Genomic DNA, 18,957 nt, shown 5'->3' on the forward strand with positions numbered 1-18,957 from the left:
ATATTTGTGGCAAGACTTTCTTATGAGATTGCCTACATTGAAGAGTGGTTCCCTTCCTGGATTTGAAAATCAAGCATGGCAGACTAATCTTTCTTCCTTTTATTGATCAAGTATTAATATTATTTCCTTTTCTTTTTGTTGTTGTTATTAACTCATTTCTGCCACATTTATATCACTGTATTATTTCCTCTTTTACTGAGAAAATGATTTAGTTTTTTTTTTTTTTGGCTGACAGTAAACATATTCTTCTTAATTTTGTCAAATTACACCTGTTTGTCATAACTTTTTTGTAACAGCATCCTCTGTCGTGGGCTCGTGTCTAAGGTCCCAGCAAAAGGGTTCTAGCTTGTGCACAAGCTGGCTTGGGGTGTATTGCAGTCAAGCCAATCTTGATTCTCCTACCCCATAACCATTGGGCCGTATGTGGTAGTAGACAGTTCAGCCTAGAGTTGCAAAAAAAGCCCACCACAATTAGTTACCTTTTTTTTCCCCTCAAAAATATAAATTTCTTTAATTCTTTATTTATTTATATATGATAGGAGGATTTGAATTTATGAGATTTTAGGCATGATAATTGTTTCTATTATATGCAAATAATATTCAATTTGAGATCCCTTACCTCTTGCCAAATTCAATTAATCGAAAGTTGAAACTCTCTAGATGTCTTTAAATTTGGGGACAAATCAAAACAAACACGGAGATAATAAAAAAATACTAACAATTCTAAAGCTACCTTAAGAGTCAAAATCCTTTTCTTTGGATCAAAGGTCAAGATACTTTAATTGGCTAACATATTATTTTACATATATTAAAAAAGAAGAAGAAGTTATTTTGCAGGTTTTGTTAGTTTGATTCCGTGTTAATAATAAATTATACTGTCCAACAAAAAATTAGAATAAATTATGAATTATGATGCCTGCATTGAATGTGATGTGTGAATCTATAAAAACATCATCATTTGATCATTTCAATCTAATAAATAATTCAAAAACAGGATAGAACAAAAGAAAATATTGGAGTAATTTCCAACCAAATATTCAAGTTATATTTTTGGGTGCAGCCTACCCACTCACCGAAGCATAACCCATTGACAGTTTGCTAATGTTGCTGAGTTGTTAAAGTCGAACGTTACATTTTTACAAATTTGATAATCTAAAGTTTTACCAGTTAACTTAACTGATAAAGTCTCTTATGATTAAATAAGAGATTTGTAGTTTTCAATTTCTGCCTACACCAAAAATTGATTGGTGTTTTAGTTCGATGATAATTGACACAATCATTAGAAGCGGAAGTAATAAGTTAAACTCAATTTTAAAAAAAAATTGCTTGATATAATACTTGGATAAAATTCTTTCCAAACAAAATTTAACACTTTATTAATCAATGAAAACTCAGTAATACATTTTCATAAACAAAAGTCTACTCTAGAAGGGAAGTTGGGGGCAAATGCACGTTAATAGTTGCCAAATTGTCCTGTTCTACTTCTAGCTATTAAATAATCTTGTTGTTAGCCTTTTGTTGTAAGGCCCAAAACTAAGTCAAGCCCAGTTTTAAAAGAAGCAAAGCTCAACTATTTTGGGTCTATTATTTACTCTTTCTTTTATTTGATGTGGCCCAAGGCTATATAGATTTAATTGAGATTTTAAAGGATTGTGATATAAAGGATTAAGAATGGTCTATTTAAAGCTTACCCATGGGCTTAAGAGAATTTTGTAAAGTGGATTTGGAGCACTTGCAAAATCCGAAGGCCATATATAAGCATGCGCAAACTATAAACATCTTAAGCTTACCATGGGCTTAAGATGCGACTCTTAAACCCAACTAATGGATCTGGTTAATAGGTCGATTAAGGCATTTGTTATTAAACAATTTTAGAAAAAATTTAACATTACTTTTGTGTGAAATAAAAAAATTATTAAAAAATCAGTTATACGGTCAAGAACTAATTATTAAATTTAATATCAAGAGTCTTGTACTTTAGTAATATTGTATATTCTACCTAATAAAAAGTACCATGGCTCAATTTCCTTCCTCAAATTATAACAATTTTATGCATATAAAAAGTATTAAGTAAGTAATGATCAATTTCCAAAAGTTATGTGCCAGTAAGGACAAGAATGAATTAGTGTTTAGATAAGTAAGGACCAAAATGATTTTTTTTTTTTTTTGGTTAAAGGAAAATGAAATACTTTGCTTAGAACTAGGATATCCTAAAAGTTGACCAATACATTTCCATAAAAATTAAATATATATATTAATAAAAAAAAAGTTGACCAAAAATTCAAGTGGGCTGGATTGTTATACAAGTAAAAAACAGCCTACAATATCTGAAACTAAAAGATTTTAACTTTAAAAATTTATTATAAAAATAAAAAAATAAAAATAATGGCACAGTCATATTGTGCGGGGTTTAAGAAAATATGAAGGCTTGGCAGTCACTTAGCTGAAGCATCTTAGCTTTAGGGTTTATATATTTTGACACCTACTACTCTGCTTGCAAGACGCTTCGCTCTTCAAGGTCTGTTGCCTCTGTTTCTTCTTTTCTTGTTTATTTTTTATTTTTTTGGGTTCTTCTATTTTTGCTTTGTTTTGTTTTGTTTTTTCTTGGTTACTTTCCATCTTCGCTATAAGCATCAAAACCCAACGTCAAAAAAAAACCCACAAGGTTAATTTATTTACCTTTTTTTATAATGTCAAAAGGAAATGAAATTGAGAAATGTTTGTGGGTGTAGGTCATTTTACTACTATGTTAAGCTATGGCCTGCTGTTAATGTTAAACAACCCAGATGATAATTTAGACAAAAGAATTTTCTCAGAATTGGGTATTACTATTTGTGAGAATGTTCCCATTTTCTTAAATTTAGGGGCTTTGTTTGGTATGAGAGAGCTTATTGTTCTACATCATTGGTTCAATTTACTTTCCTTGAGTGCAATAGTTGGTTTATGATTTTTTTTCCCCATTTTCCTTCTTTCTGGTTTTCCCACCATCTTATTGTTGTATAGATTAAGAGAATAAATGGGTTTCTTTAAATTAAGGGGCTTTCATCTCTCCCTGTTGTTTATTTTAGTTAGAAGTGCCCTGTAGCAGGAAGAGGATGTAGGAAATATATTTTGTGTTTTCTATGATACCCACTTAGGAAATATTTGGAATGCAATCCTGTTATGTGTCATGCGGATTCATTTGGAAGGAATGAAATTATTGGACGTTCGAAGGCATTGGACGACCAATGATGGTGGTGAAGCGGACTTTTACGAGTACTTTGTATGAGTGGATGGCTGCAATGAGTAGTCATTGCTTCTCTAGTTTGTTAGATCTTCTTGATTGTTGTACTTTTCTTAAATTTTGATGCTTTACTCCTTCCTGGCAAGTTCATCTTGCTGTGGAGAACTTGCCTCCCCTTTTCTTACTTACTTGGTTACATTCTTTTATTTCTGTATGTTTTGCTGCTGCACTCTGCTTCATGAAAATAATGGGTGGCATGATTGGATTTTTATTTAATTCCTAACCTGTGATACAAAAAAAAAATGTATATTCTCTGCATTTAGGAATCATTTTGACCTATACTCTCTACATCCTCAGCATTTAAGACATGAATTTCAACAACGTTAAAGTTCCCAAGGTGCCTGGTGGTGGTGCAGCTTCTGCTTTGCTTAAGGTTGGAATTATTGGTGCAATTGGTTTGTATGGCGCTGCCAACAGTCTCTACAATGTTGAGGGAGGGCACCGAGCCATTGTGTTCAACCGCATAATTGGCGTCAAAGACCAGGTTACTGTTTTGTATCAAATTCTTGTAAATTTTTTAAAAGGTTATGGTTGATTATCTTCTTACCTTTGTCTCTTTCTTCTTATGTTATTATTACTAATTATTAAGCTGTAACTAAATCTGACCAGTTTTTCTTATATGAGTTTCGATAATTCGTTGGAAGTCATTGCTGACAAAAGAAAGAAGTTTTGTATCATTGTAGTCATTGTAAGTTTTAATTTTTTAAACATCAAAATAATTTAGGATCAGTTGAAGCTTAGGATTTGACTCTATGAACTTCTGACCCTTTTCATTTTTTGGGATGGGTTTGGTCCATACTACATTTGCAGGTAAAGACAAAATGTATTATATTGATAGCCTGAAAACCCTAGATTAAAATATATTGCTCCCTATCATCTGTACATCTGTATACATTTCATCATGTTATGTGCAACACTTTGTTCTAATTTTCATGTTTTGATACAGCAGTACATTAATGTGTTGAATAACTTGAATGTGCAGGTCTATGCTGAAGGTACACACTTCATGATTCCATGGTTTGAGAGGCCAGTAATCTATGATGTCCGTGCAAAGCCCCATCTAGTGGAGAGTACTTCTGGGAGCCGTGACCTCCAGATGGTAAATCCTTCTCTCATTACCATTGCAGAAAATTGACGTGATTATATATTTTTTAAAGTTGTGATTCCATTAAAACTCTTGTCTGTTCTGTTTTATAGTTATCTTATTCCAACCTTCAAAAGCAACATCAGTGGGTGTGTATAGGCATCTGGGGTTTGCCCCTCAGGGGTGGTCCCATTGGCCCATATCTCTAGGGGGTTCCTCATCATCAAAAAAAGAACAAAAAACAAAAAAACCAAACATCAAGTGATATTTCTTATATTTTAACTTAAATTTATATTAATTAATTCTTTTGTATTGTGTTGGCTGCTCTCTATGTACTCATATAGATTGCACATTTCTACTAGTCTTCTTTTCAGCTACTAATTTATATGCACCTTACATCCCCCAACTATATTAAAAAAAAACTTTCAAGCCACACTATAAGGACTGTTTGGGAGTTTCTCTGAGTTTGTGTGTGTGTTAGATTTCCGGTTCCTTTTTCTATCATTCATTTTGTGTGGGCATGTGCACATTTTTTTTTATTACTTTGTTCCATGGAAGCTGAATTTCATCTAGTATATATGTTTTGTTAGCTTCATTATATTTAAGAGACCTGCCTCTTTAGTAAATGTAGGTATCAGAAGTGGAAAGGTGTGCCACAATATTTAGAAAGCACTTTATTTACACTTTTTTTTTGAATAAGGAACAATTGGTTACAGGAAACCACCTATGCATGTCAGTCATTAGGTGTTGGTTCCAATGCTGGATGGTTTGTAGCCACTTGAATAACAATCACTGGATCAATAATAAATCATCCTATTCATTTCTTACTGTGTTTCTCAAGGCAAACAATACTGTTGCAACATATCTTATAAAACTTTGCCCATGCTTAGCTATACAGTGAAGTGTTTATAATAGCATACAAAAGCCATATAGAGCCTGTTAGTGTTTTGGCAGCTGTTATAATTCGATTGTAGAGTTGAATTTCCATGCTTCTAGAGGTTGATTTATGGTCAAATATTTGTTACTTAGAACAAGCCACCTCATCCTGAGTTAATGTGTAATTTATCAAAAAAAAAAAATCCTGAGTTAATGTGTAATATAGATCTTCGATTTTGATGTACAGGTAAAAATTGGGCTTCGAGTTCTTACCCGTCCCGTGCCAGACCAGTTACCGACAGTTTATCGAACCCTTGGTGAGAATTTCAATGAAAGGGTCCTGCCTTCAATTATTCATGAAACTTTGAAAGCTGTTGTTGCTCAGTATAACGCCAGCCAGCTTATTACTCAGAGGGAGGTAAAACCCAAGGCTTATTCTTTTTGGTAGTTTTAATAGCATATTGATCTAATTATTTTGGTTAGGGTACAAATATTACTTTTGGTTCCATATCCATCTGTTATGGTCAAGCTAATTGAGTTAGCAGAACTGTTTCTCTGAAGGTCTTGCTGTGAAGATTTTCTTTACCTCCCCTTTGACTAAAATGTTTTTTTTTTTCCGTCATCCAGTCATATAAAGCAAATATATCATGTGATGAATCCTTGCCTTTTAATATTCTGTTTCTTTTCCCTCCTAGTACCTTGGTTTTTATACTTTGAATTTCTGGTATAGTTACTGATGGGTGGGTTCTAATGATAGAGGTACACTTTCAGGTTTCACTGAGTGTTTATTAACCTTATTATTTGTAGGCTGTTAGTAGGAACATACGAGAGATTTTGACTGAAAGGGCTGCCAATTTCAATATTGCACTGGATGATGTGTCAATCACAAGCTTAACTTTTGGGAGGGAGTTTACAGCTGCAATCGAAGCCAAACAGGTGGCTGCACAAGATGCTGAAAGGGCTAAATTTATTGTGGAAAAAGCCGAACAAGACAAGAGAAGTGCCATTATTAGAGCACAGGTTAGTGATTGATTAGATTGAACTTGTCTGCCTTAAATTTGGTTCAAGTTGCTGCAAATGTATTTATTTTCTCCAAGCTTTTAATCATCTGTTGTAGAGTGAATGTTGGTGAGTGATCTACTGGATTGATTTATGGACAAAGTTTAGCTACGAAATTGATTGTAGCTTTAACCTACAATTTTACTCAATATCTTTTTATTAGAAATGAATTTTGACAAATTCACTATTGGATTATATTTTCTTCTTATATTCTCTATGCTTGCAAAATTTCTAGAAAATTAACGATTAATAGCTATGTTATCAATAAATTATTTTAATTACAAGTTTTTGTAGTTTAAAGTTATGCATAAAATATAAGCTTATAAATCAAGTAGTAAATATATCCGATTTACACAAAATTTGACATGTGGATTTAGAGCTTAAAAAACATGTAATTCAATACTTAGATTTTCAAAATATGTAGTAATGTTTATTTTATTAAGTAAGGTTGTAGTATTAAGCTACAACCAATATCATAGCTAAACTTTGTCTTTCATCTATTGCCTCCTGATGTTAAGCCGGTGAGAATTGGTTTAGAAATTCAGCTGTAGTAATTCATTGGAAAAAATAGAATCATGTTGCTTCATTTTTTCTTGATCATATACTAGTCCCCCTTTATGATTATTGGCTTCTTTTGTGGGTTTAGTGGTTAAATTTTGGTGATTACCTGGCCATTTTGGTCAAGAACATTCAGAAAGCTTTTTGTTCTCTTCATTTTTAATAGGAATTTCTGAGATCCCCCTAAGAGAATTCACACCAGAATAATGTTAAGACATCTTATTATTCACAATATATTGAACAACTATTGCATTGTTTTTGTTTTTAGTGGTAATTGTATTCATGAATCTGGGTTTTCTCTGTTCCTTGTAATTTGTTGAACTTCAACAGGTCTTGATACTATTTGAAATTCTCTCTTGTTTATTTTTCCCCACCGGTTACCACTTACCAGGGTGAGGCCAAGAGTGCACAGCTGATTGGTCAAGCCATTGCCAACAACCCAGCATTTGTCAAAAAGAAAAAAAAAAGAAAAAAGAAAAAAAAAAAGAGAAAAAGCAAAATATAATCACCTTAATAGAATCTAGCTAGTCTTTTTAATTGGATTAATTCAAGTAATCATATTGGTTTACATTTTGAGGTAATATTTGATTCAAATACTAAACCAGTAATTTTAGACTCAACTCAGCGTGGAACTTTACAACCCAATCATTCGTACTTAAGTTTATTAAAAAAAAATTCCCCATTCTCCTAGAATATTTTAGCAAAACCCTATAGATGCCGTGACCCTTTTTTATTTTATTTTAAAATTAACTATCACAACACCACAACAACAACAATGATCACGTTTCCAATATTCACTACATCATATTGTTTTCCCCCTTTTACCCTGTTCTATCTCTCTTTATTATCTTTTGCTGAGTGCTTTATATTGTTTTCGTGTAAAATGTGTGTTGATGCAAGTGTGTCCATGGAACCTTTGTTAAGTTACATTGTAGTAAGTGTTGGATGAGCCATGCATAGATGCTTTAATTTTAAGAAATATATATTAAATTGAACAAACAGTTCAATTTGCTGAATTTAAACAGTTCTTGATACCATTTGAAATATTCTCTTGTTTATTTTTCCCCACTGGTTACCAGGGTGAGGCCACGAGTGCGCAGCTGATTGGTCAAGCTATTGCCAACAACCCAGCTTTCGTCACTCTCAGGAAGATTGAAGCTGCAAGGGAAATTGCACATACTGTCTCAGTTTCATCAAATAAAGTTTTTCTGAAATCAGATGATTTGTTGCTGAACCTTCAGGAGATGAATTTGGATCCTACTGGAAAGAAATAGGCATTACAGGTTAAATTACCATCCCTTTAATCCTGTTAATCAACTCTATTGTGGTGATATTCCTTGAACCTGAGCAGTGCACAAATTAAACAGATATTTGACTTTTGATGTACTTTGTGAAACAAGAAAACAAGAAAATTCAGGTTCTTATCAAATTACTGTTTGTGGAAATATCCCACTTATATAATGGAACTTCTTGAAATTGTTTCGATCAGTTTAGTTTATTAACTGCTCACTTGTGATGATATTGTGTTACTGTTAATGGACAAATTGAACTGTGAATGTTACTTCATTTAATAAAAGTGTCATTTCATTCTACCTTTCACTTTTTATTGGTCTTATTTTTTTTATGTTTACTTTGGATGTGTATGAATTATTAATTTGTTTGGACTTTGTGGGTCTGTTTCTTTCTTCTTAATTAGTTTGGACAGTCTCAGTCTGTTGACAAAATAATCTTATGATTAAGTCATTGGTGAAGTTATTTCTGGCTTTGTTGTCTGTTTGTAATGAAGAGAACCATCCAAGTTTTTATCTGCATACAAAATGTAAACATTTGAATTGAAAAAACCAATGAAGCACCGATCAATTCCATCCGCATGAACAACATTTGACAGTGTAAGGACTAGCTTACATTGGTATCATAAATCTTTATTTAGCTATCTTCACCTTATTTCCCGTATCTTTGCTTTGTCTGTCTATTCAACTTTTTTATTTTGGTATTCTGTAACATAGAAAATCAGGTGTTTGCTATAAATATGTTTTAAAAGAAAAACTCTTATCTTATTTTTAATAGATGTGATAAAATTTGAGATTCAAACCTAGATCTCTTATTTGAAAAAAAAAAAAAAAAACACTTGCAGGCTCATGAAAAATAATTTTTATTTTATTTGGCTAGTCTCACTTTTGAATTTACTAGTAAAAAAGTTCAATCAAAGCAAGTGTTGGCAATTGGCGTTGTTTTAAATGTGCTTACATCTATAATCTATAGCTCTGGTGTATTGGACGTGTCATAAAATTGTTCAAAGTGTCGATATATATATTTGACATGCAATCTTAAACATAAAAAAAATTAAAAATTAAAAATTGATTTAGCATCTTATTGATATGATATCAAATACTTTTTGATAAAGAATCACATAAAATAAAATGAAAATCTTTTTAAGGTTGTCCACATGTTGGTTTTTGTTGATTTTAGGGTCAAATCAATAACCAATATGATCATGAAGAGTCTGGAATCATGCAACTTGTTAATTGCAGATTGAGAACTTGCACAAATAGCAACTTTAAATTTCAACCATTAAATGAAAAAATGAAAACAAGTAAAAAAAAAAAAAAAAAGTAAAAATAGTAAAAAGTTGTGAGAGGGAGGGGGATTAATTGCATATGGAATACGAGTGATCGACCATCACACTAATTCCTACCACTCGACCTTAGATCAATGGACTTTCTTAACAAGGATACGGCGTCGACAACCTTGTTGGTTTGATTGATCGAACCAAAGTTCAAATCTTTGTAAATTACACGGAACCATCGGGTTTGGGTCACAGATGTAACAAAATATATGCTAATAGGTCTGAATGTCACGTCATCTTCTCAGTCGCAACTCATGTCAACCCCCCATGTGAGAGGGTATATATATATGTTCATTACTTTCGTACGTAACCTCACGTTGTTAACCATTTTATATGAAACAAACTTTCTCTAATCTGTGTCTATAGTCTCTGTAAGATAACCAAAACTCTAAGATGGTTACCCAAGATAGAAACGAGTGTACGAGTAGTCCAAGTCCATGTTCACTACTTCGTACGTAAACTCACATTGGTAACCATTTTATATGAAACAAACTTTCTCTAATCTGTCTCTATAGTCTCTGTAAAATAACCAAAACTCTAAGATGGTTGCCCAAGACTAAAAAGAGTGTATGAGTACTTCAAGTCCAAGGTTGTTCATATTCACGTACGGACGCTGAAACGAGGTTTCTCCAACCACACACTAATACAGGACCTCATGCAAACCGGAGACGCCACCTTCGTCTCCACCTGTCGCACCGCAGAGAACTACCCACTCGTTTGCGGGCCATACCGGGTCTCGTTCCTGCTCAACATGGCCAGGTCGGGTCATCCAGTGATAAGCGAGCTGCACGCCGTGTTGGTTTCGGGTTTGGCGAGGTTGGACGAGTTGGAGGGTATTTCTCGCGGTCACTATGAGAGGCTGTCTATAACGGTGGAGCCAGGGCCAGCCCTAGGCCTAGGCCACTTAGGCCACCGCTTAGGGCCCCCTACTAGAGGAAGGCCCCAAATTTTGGGTAAAAATTGATATATTCAAAAAAAAAATGGAGATATAGGAAAAAAAAATTAGTTTTATAATTTTGCTCTACTTTTAAGAAGTTCCAGAGTATTAAGTAATGCTAAAGATAATACAACTTTAAAAACATGGGTCTTACAAATAGAGTAATGCTATAGTTTTACAAACTATTTTACAACATTTTTACAAACTATTGTTGTGGCCAAATTCTTATTGGTTCTCATCTCGATCCATCGAGATCATCACTTTTTTATTTATCTATAATCATTCATCACATCATCAGTTTGTAAAAGTTTTTGTAAAAGAATTTGTATCTTTAACATTTTCCCTTACAAATATATGTGTCACTAATCGCAAGAAATAATTCAGGTAGGAAAATGCTAGAAATATTATTAATTTTACTTGAAAATTTTACAAATTGATGTGACAATTAATATAATATGTGAACGTCAATAACCTATTAAATGCATTTTTGAATTATTTTTTGTGATTAATGATGCAACTTTGTAAGCTTCATGTTGTAAAATTTATAATATTCCTAACATCATTCATTCAAATACTTGTTTATTATCTTTTTGAAGTGTCACTAATCGCATTCATTTTTACATCATTTGAAAGTTTTTTTTAGTAAAATTTGATATAGCTTTAGCATTTTTCCAACAAAAAAAAAAAAAAGCATATTACAAAATAGAAGGAATAGATTTTTGTTATAAAAAAATTATGAAATTAAATACTAGTTAAATATTATATAAGTGGTAACAAAAATGCCACATTTAAATATATCGTCTTAGGCCTCCAAATTTGTTGGGCCGCCCCGGGGTGGAGCTAGACAATGGTGACGGAGATGATGGATCGTGTGGCGGCGAGGGGGTAATGTGCGCGGAGGCTTACTATGTGCACAGGAGCTACGCGGCGGAGATGTGGAAGAGAAATGGGATGAAGGGGTTGAATGTGTATTCCGAGAGAAAGAAGCCAAAGGGTATGTGAAGCAGAAAGATAGGCCTCACAACCTTACTTTCTTAGATCACATTTAATTCTTTCTTTGTTCTGAAGATTAGTAATGACATGATCACAAACTATTTTATAATATTTTTATAAATAGTTATTATGGTTAATTTTTTTATTGATTTTTATATGGGTCCACTAATAACTGGAGCGGAGGGAGGGGTCAAGGGGGGCAACTGCCCCCCTGACCTTCTGAAAAATTCTCTATGTATTAGTAAATTATTAATAAACGTAGTAAAAGGTTATTTGCCCCTTCTGATAGAAACAACGTTTTAGATTTTACTATATATGTATGAGAAATGATATGTTCACAACATTTTCACAATATTTTTACCATAAATCCTAAGTGGCAGGTTAGTACTGGTTGTTATTGTTAGGGCAAAAAAGTAATCTTAGTGTTAGGTTCGAATTTAAACCAATAACAACTAACCACTTTTGATTTGTTGTAAAAATGTTGTAGACGTAGCATCTCTTATATGTATAGCTAACTTGTCAACAAGAAGACAATTTTATATTCACAAAGCACAGAAGCAACACTTTTATTAAATAATGAGTCCCACCTACTACTATATTGGTTTTGCACACAACTTCCCTAAATAGGACTGGGAAAAAAAATAGTAATACCAAACTGTAGCACCTCACCAGTCCGCCTCTTATTTACAATTTTTTTTTTCTCTTGTAATCAACCATTTTCAGTCTGAACCTGAGTTTTTGCTGATCTAAAAGAAAGAAAAAAACCTGAGTTTTTGCTATACACTCAAATGTCTATATAACATTTTAAAAGCATTCATGGCATTGAGGAACATATACAACTTTGTAGTAATATGTCCAAGTCAAATTCGAAACAAGCTCCTATCGAAGTAGATTTTTCAATTGAGTAAATTTAATTAGAAATGAAAAAAAAATGAATTAAAGTAAAATTTTATATTACATTATGTATGACAATGACTTTGGCATATAGTCGTTTATTTATTTTGTTATTAGTATCGATTAATATTTCTTAGATTAATTTTACATTCAATCTTGTCTTTTAATCTTGCCCCTCTTGACTTGAAATCCTAGCTCCACCACTGACTAATAATAATATTATTTTATTTACCAATAATTACTCTCCACATTGGCAATTTGTAAAATTTTTTGTAAAAAGAATTTGTTTCTCTAGCGTTTTCCTCCATTGAAAGCAAAAATAAAAACTGAGACTTTTGTGTGTTTGTATTAGTTGTGCTTTTAGTTGAAATTAGTAACTGTGTCACTGCAATTTAAGAATGACGGTTTTAAATTATTGTCCATTATATATATGGAGAAAAATTTTATCTTAAGATACAAGAGTATTCACATCAGTCTCACCAATTTAATATTTCAGTAAAAATTTATCTAAATTCAACCAACACAAGCGTGCATCAGTCTCACTAAATTAACTAAATTTTTTAAAGATGATAGTCTCATATCTACATATAGTGAGCCTTTATCCTCACTACATTAGATTTCAATGTTGATAGAGTATTGAGACTAATGTAAGTGTATAAAAATATAAAAATAATAGATAGCTATACTAGCAAAAATAGAGTGTTTTTGGATTAATTTAGCTAAATATTTGAGAAGACTAGTGTAAATGCTCTAAGAAGATAAATGTTAATTGCTGATTTCTACGTTAATTGTAATAAAAAAATTATTGCCTAACACATGTTCAAGTGGTAATTTGCTTTTATTATTATATTTTTGTGATAATTTGATATTTGGGTGAATGAGGAATTTAAACCATGAATATTTTTGTTAGAAACACTATGAAGTTTCAATTAAATTACAACTACAAAACACTTGGCTGTCATTTTTTTTTCCAATAAAAGTGATGAAAGTCTAACATAATGGCCAATTGCGTTATTTTGAAGAGTGTGTTTGTTACACACACTCTGTTGTGCACACATTTACACACACACAAAAATTTCAATTTGGAAATTGTAAATTCAAGTCACAATTTTTGTTTTTGTTTTTCCACATGTATGTAAATGTGTGTTCAACAGAACGTGTGTAACATTTTTTTTCCTATTTTAAATACCATAGAAGTTGTGTTTAATAATGACTCCATAGAGATCTCTTTACTGTCATTCTTTTTAGAGAGGTGCTACGTCCACAACATTTTTACAACATTTTTACAACAAATCATAGGTGGTTAGTTGTTATTGGTTCAAATTTGAACCTAACACTAAGATTACTTTTTTGCCCCAACAATAACAACCAGTAACATCCTGTCACTTAGGATTTGTTGTAAAAATGTTGTAAAAATGTTGTGGACATATCATTTCTCTTCTTTTTATTTTAAATTTGCGCCCCATGATCCACATCATTTTGAAAAAATTTGTCACTTTAATCGATTGTAAAAGGAAATATAAAAATAAAGTTTTTTTTTTTTTTCAAAAACAGAAAGACTAATTTCACACAGAATATTGTCAAGTCATTTTTTATGAATGAAATATATATTTAAATCTTTAAACTTTTGATCTAAGAAAACAAAAATACCAACTCTTCAAAATATTAAATTAATCTCATTTTACTGTTTAAAATAAAAATTTTAATTGGAACATCCCTAAAACTATTTTACTATGGGCCAAAAGCTATTGGAAATCTGAGTTGGGGCAATTGAAACCATTGCCCATTGTAGATCCACCAATGATAAGGCAAAACTAAAGAAATGTAGCAAAGCATGGTTCTTTATTCGTGTTGTGAGATCTTTTTGTGATCTGGAATAGAATATAGAATTCTCAGTCGATATTTTCATGTCATATCCCAAAGGAAGATGCCATCCATCGCAAACGAACAGAGTGGAGAGGAAAGGTGCGTATCTCCTCTCCTTTCCAAAAAAAACAATACCCACTAGCAGTCCAATCATATATCCTATATATTATATTAAAATTGAAGTATAATTATAATTCAAATTAGTTTATCATTGTTGCTTAATTTTGCATCATGTGTTTAATTTAATTTTCTTAATTTTGGTGTCACTTTAAAAAAAACTTGAATTGACAATTCAATTATCTAGTTACATCACCGTATCATCACTACTGTTGAATATTTTCATAAGTAAAAACGAATCAAAACCTAAATATGATATTTTTTTTAAAAAAATTTAAGAAGGCTAATTTAACTGTATATTATTCACTTACAAGATTGAGGGTTAACATTTGTTAGAGATCTCGAAGTCTAATATTAGTTATTATTCAAGTTTTTGTCCAATCCTACTTGAAATGAAAACAAAGAAATCTTAATTTACCTGTATTGCACTATTGTAACTTTGGTTTAATATATAGTTAATCTAGTATTTAGTCTACCATAAATATCCTTCAATGAGTTTATTGTAATACACAAAGCTTAGTGGTAAACATAAAGCCATTAAAAGCTTTTTCTTGCTTGTAGATGTAGGTCTCTAAAGTCGAACCATGTTAATTCTCTCTCTATTTTTTTTATTTTCTTCTTCATATTTTATTTTACACTTTATCATGGTGTTAGAGTAAATCTTGTCTTTGTTGGGAAATTAAGAGAAAATAATGGAAGAACAAGCTTAAAGGTACAAATTAATCATCTTTTTTAAAGCAACATTTGCCCTCACTCAATTGAGTTTACTAAAGGATTATAGGTAAATCGTCTCGCAAATATAAATGAGTAAGGATTCTACGAATAACAACTTTAGAGTTTAGACATTCTGAGTTTCTATAATAGGTGTGCTAAATTTGTAAAAATTGGATATGGCTTATTACATATAACCAATGAAGAGATAACATTGAAAGGTTGTGAAGAGACATAAGCTTTAACATGTAATTATGACAGCTACTATTCATTAGGAATAGAAATGTTATCTTTGCCTTGTTTTCTATCAAATTCTACTTAGCAATATCAATTTGTTTACTATCTCGTTTGAACTGAGTTGAATTTTGCTCAAGCAAAACTTCTAAAAATTCAAACAGAAAGTTTGCTTCTCCTTCGACTGTCACTCACTTGACTTTGGTCAAGCGAAATTTCCAAAACACATCTTCTTCAATCCAATTTTTTTCTCCATTCTTCAACTTCTAAAATGGGATATTCCCATCCTCGTTCCATTTCTTCAAATATAAACTTGTTGGGAAATTTAGAGGAGGTCAATGGAAGAACAAAGAAACAAAGAGGCTTATAGGTACCCCAAAAAAAAAAAAATCATTTTCTTTAATATGATATTTGTCCTGACTCAAATAAGTTTGCTAATAGATTCTAGAAAATCTTCTCCAAGATAACTAAGCTTGGATGCTACAAGTAGCAAGCTTGGAAAACACCCCCTTAGGGGGTGTTTGGTAAAGTAGTTTGAAATGAGATTTTTGTAGTTTTTTGAAATACGTGTGAGTGAAAAAATGTGTGAAAATATATGTAATGTTGTTTAAAATGTAAAAATGTGAGTTTTAGATGATTAAACAAGTAAGCCCTAAATATGATTGTTTATTTATAAACAATGAAGAGTTACTAATGAAAATACACATTTGAAAGGTCACTTAGGTTGGGACAAACACTCTAAAACATGAGAAGGTATCTCATGCATTGGGCGCATACACCCTTTGTCTCACTGAGGGACCCCTTTATTAGTGAGACAAATGGTGTATGCGCTCGACGTATACAAAGGTTTTGTCTAAAACATTGTCAAGACTGCTAAACATAATATTATTCATAAATTCAACTCTTAGATCAATTGAACGATATTAGATGGTTTAACTTTTACCAATTAAACCAGTTTCGCACTTTTCTATTAGGAGGAGATTGGATTATGCATATTCTTCATATATTAATTTGAAATAACTGGTTATAAGATTTCATTTTAAATCCATAATACTACAAGGGTTTTTATTTCTGTCAAATTGCCTTGTTGCATTGCTCTTGTCACTTATAGAAAGAAAGAAAATTGTATTAAAAAATGAGTAAGTAGTCATAATGTAAGTTAAAGGCTTGCCCCTAAAAATAAAATAGATGGTCTATGGCAACAAATTAAAGGGCTGGTAATTGGTAATATATTTGCTTTTCCTACTTGTAACTGGGCTATTGGTTCCTTTAGATTTCTTGGTTGGGCCACTTTGTCGGTTTGTCCACAGTTGATTGAGCTCTGCTCTTTTAATTATGGGCTACCCTTTCGGTTGTCTCCTTTTGAGATTTGTTCTTACTAGTACTACACCCATATAAGCACGCAAGTAACAGAAGAAAAGTCCAAGAAAACATCAATTTCGACTTACATTTCTTTATAATTATAGATTTGAACGTAAAGTTAATAAAAGAATTGAAGAGGTCATCTCATTGACGCCAGTGTTTGAAAAATGTGAAATAAGAGTATTGTCACTCACCATGTTCATTACAGAGTGGTTGGAAACATTTGGTTATAATATGACTTCAACCAAAAAAAAAAATGCATTTGTTTGCGATTCTTTCAAAAAGTTTGCAAAGAGAGTACAGCCCCATAAATGCATTATGATTTATGAACACCATTTTTTTTAAGTCATGTTTGTCATCATTTCCCTAAGTGCATTCAGTAAATGATAGAAAGCCAACCATGGTTTCCATATGTTTTCATTATTGTTGTGCTATTAATGCAGTATTTAAAAAAATTCAAAATTGTGTAATAATTTTCTTTTGAATTTTCTCTTTTCCTCCTAAAAAAATACTTACATGGTCCTGGAACACTGCTCTGAAACTAGGTAAGTATTACCCCTCTTCCTAAGGGGAGAGTTGATTAGTGTAGGAGAGATTCAAACTTAAATCACTTATTAGATAACAAAAGACTTAAAAATTCAGGGAGAGTTGATTAGTGTAGGAGAGATTCAAACTTAAATCACTTATTAGATAACAAAAGACTTAAAAATTGAGTTTATTGAAACCTTTATTTTGTTCGGTGGCTAATACTTTCTCAAAATTGCAAACAATACCCATTCAACCCTTTACCTTTAACCAATTAACAATAATAAAAAAAGAGGGCCATTTAGATTTTAGACTTCTCTCTCCGGGCCCCTACTCAAAATACCCTTTTACCACAATTTTTTTTGTTTCAAAGGGAAAGGTGGGGTTACCTTACCACAGAGTAAAGGCCAAGTGAGATGAAGAATGTCAAAAGTGAATTTGCTTTTTTACGTTGAAAATATTCCTGCGGAAAATATTTTCCTTACACTTTTACTGTTTGCTTATTCTATGTTTGGCAATTGAGGTGGTATACTATAAATCTATAATCATATAGTGTACTGTTCCACTTACCATACCATCTCATCATGCAAGTTAAACATACATATATGCATGCATAAAGCATAAAAAAAGAAAAGAAAGGATCCAATATATACACGGTTCTTGTAAGTTTCCTCATACATGACTGACTCATCACCTTTCCAACGTGTCAAGACGATTATCTCCCAAGTGTCAACCCAATGAAACAAACAAACAAACAAATTTTTGCCAACCTAAACCTACTCTTCTGTCCAAGAAAATTAAAGATTACCACATTCCAAATTAGAAAAGTAAACACACAAAAAAAAAAAAAAATCAATATTATAGGATATAGTCTATAGTCTATAGCCCACATAGGTCAGTTCATGTGTTCCTTCAAATAAACGCATCTTCAACCCAAAAAGCAAAATAATATAAGCCAAAAACATCTTTTTAGTCCTCGTATTTTAGTTATGTTTTTAATTTGGTTCTCAAGTTTGTATTTTATTACTTTATTTTAGTTTGTAAGTTTTTTAATTTGCTGTCATTTTGGTTTCTATTATCATCTCACTTATAAAAAAAATGTTTACGTGATTAATGGAATATTGCACTACTAACTACGGGCGAAATCAATAATTTTTGTTTGGATGGTCGAGTTGTGATACTAACATTTTAGTCATGATAATCTTGAAGGCTCCAAAAATAACAAATTAAACCTTACACACAATGGGTTGAAGCTTAATAGGTTACTTTTTGAAATCTAAGATTTAATTTGTTACTTTTGAAATTATAAGTTTTACTTTATTTCTTTTTGAAATTCCAATATTTAATTTATTACTTATGAAATTACATGGTTCAATTTGTTACATCTCTTAATTTATAGGGTGCAAATTTTTTTTTTAAGAACGCCAATGCAAAAACTCAAATATTTGGGGGTCAAACTCTAATTTTTATAAGCTAAATCTTCAAAATGCTAATATTTTTACATACTATAAAAAGATTTTTCAAAATTTTGAGGGGCCATGGCAGTGGTTCTGCCCTTGCTACTAACTTAAAACTGCGTTTTCTGTTATGAGATGACAATGGAGATTAAAATGACAGTAAATCTAAAAATATAGGGACAAAAAAATATTATAAAAACTTAAAGAACTAAATTGACAATATGACCCGGATACAAGGACTAAAAACTAAAAAGATATATTTATAATAAAATAAATAACAAAAAATAATATTAAACTCAACCATTTGGTTTAGGTTCGGAGATAGGTTCGGTTGTGGACTTTTTAAGCCCAAGATAAAGCACATATCCCACACCT

At 31.6% G+C, this 18,957-nt stretch overlaps 1 protein-coding gene and 1 pseudogene across 2 annotated transcripts; both read left to right on the plus strand.

Moving 5' to 3' along the window:
* The first annotated feature begins 2,335 nt into the window (after window positions 1-2,335).
* Window positions 2,336-8,459, plus strand: LOC142619991 (prohibitin-1, mitochondrial). 2 transcript variants are annotated; one of them, XM_075793420.1, is made up of 6 exons: window positions 2,336-2,518; window positions 3,581-3,767; window positions 4,266-4,382; window positions 5,491-5,661; window positions 6,051-6,263; window positions 7,940-8,459. In XM_075793420.1, the coding sequence occupies exons 2-6, from the start codon at window positions 3,591-3,593 to the stop codon at window positions 8,132-8,134; spliced, it is 873 nt and encodes a 290-aa protein (XP_075649535.1). In that variant the 5' UTR covers window positions 2,336-2,518; window positions 3,581-3,590; the 3' UTR covers window positions 8,135-8,459. The 2 variants fall into 2 exon arrangements, with proteins under 2 accessions (XP_075649535.1, XP_075649536.1); XM_075793421.1 differs by having other exon boundaries at window positions 2,431-2,518; window positions 3,547-3,767.
* A 1,420-nt stretch (window positions 8,460-9,879) lies between these two features.
* Window positions 9,880-11,472, plus strand: LOC142620326 (putative gamma-glutamylcyclotransferase At3g02910; annotated as a pseudogene).
* The last annotated feature ends 7,485 nt before the right edge of the window (window positions 11,473-18,957 follow it).

This window comes from Castanea sativa, chromosome 12 (genome assembly GCF_040712315.1).
Source record: "Castanea sativa cultivar Marrone di Chiusa Pesio chromosome 12, ASM4071231v1".
Taxonomy (NCBI): Eukaryota; Viridiplantae; Streptophyta; class Magnoliopsida; order Fagales; family Fagaceae; genus Castanea; species Castanea sativa.

Excerpts from the sequence above, each read along its gene's own strand:
- LOC142619991 (XM_075793420.1), top strand. The coding sequence starts at position 3,591 with ATGAATTTCAACAACGTTAAAGTTCCCAAGGTGCCTGGTGGTGGTGCA. Across the intron at positions 3,768-4,265 it reads TAATTGGCGTCAAAGACCAG|GTCTATGCTGAAGGTACACA; the intron begins GTTACTGTTTTG and ends TTGAATGTGCAG. Across the intron at positions 4,383-5,490 it reads GGAGCCGTGACCTCCAGATG|GTAAAAATTGGGCTTCGAGT; the intron begins GTAAATCCTTCT and ends TTTGATGTACAG.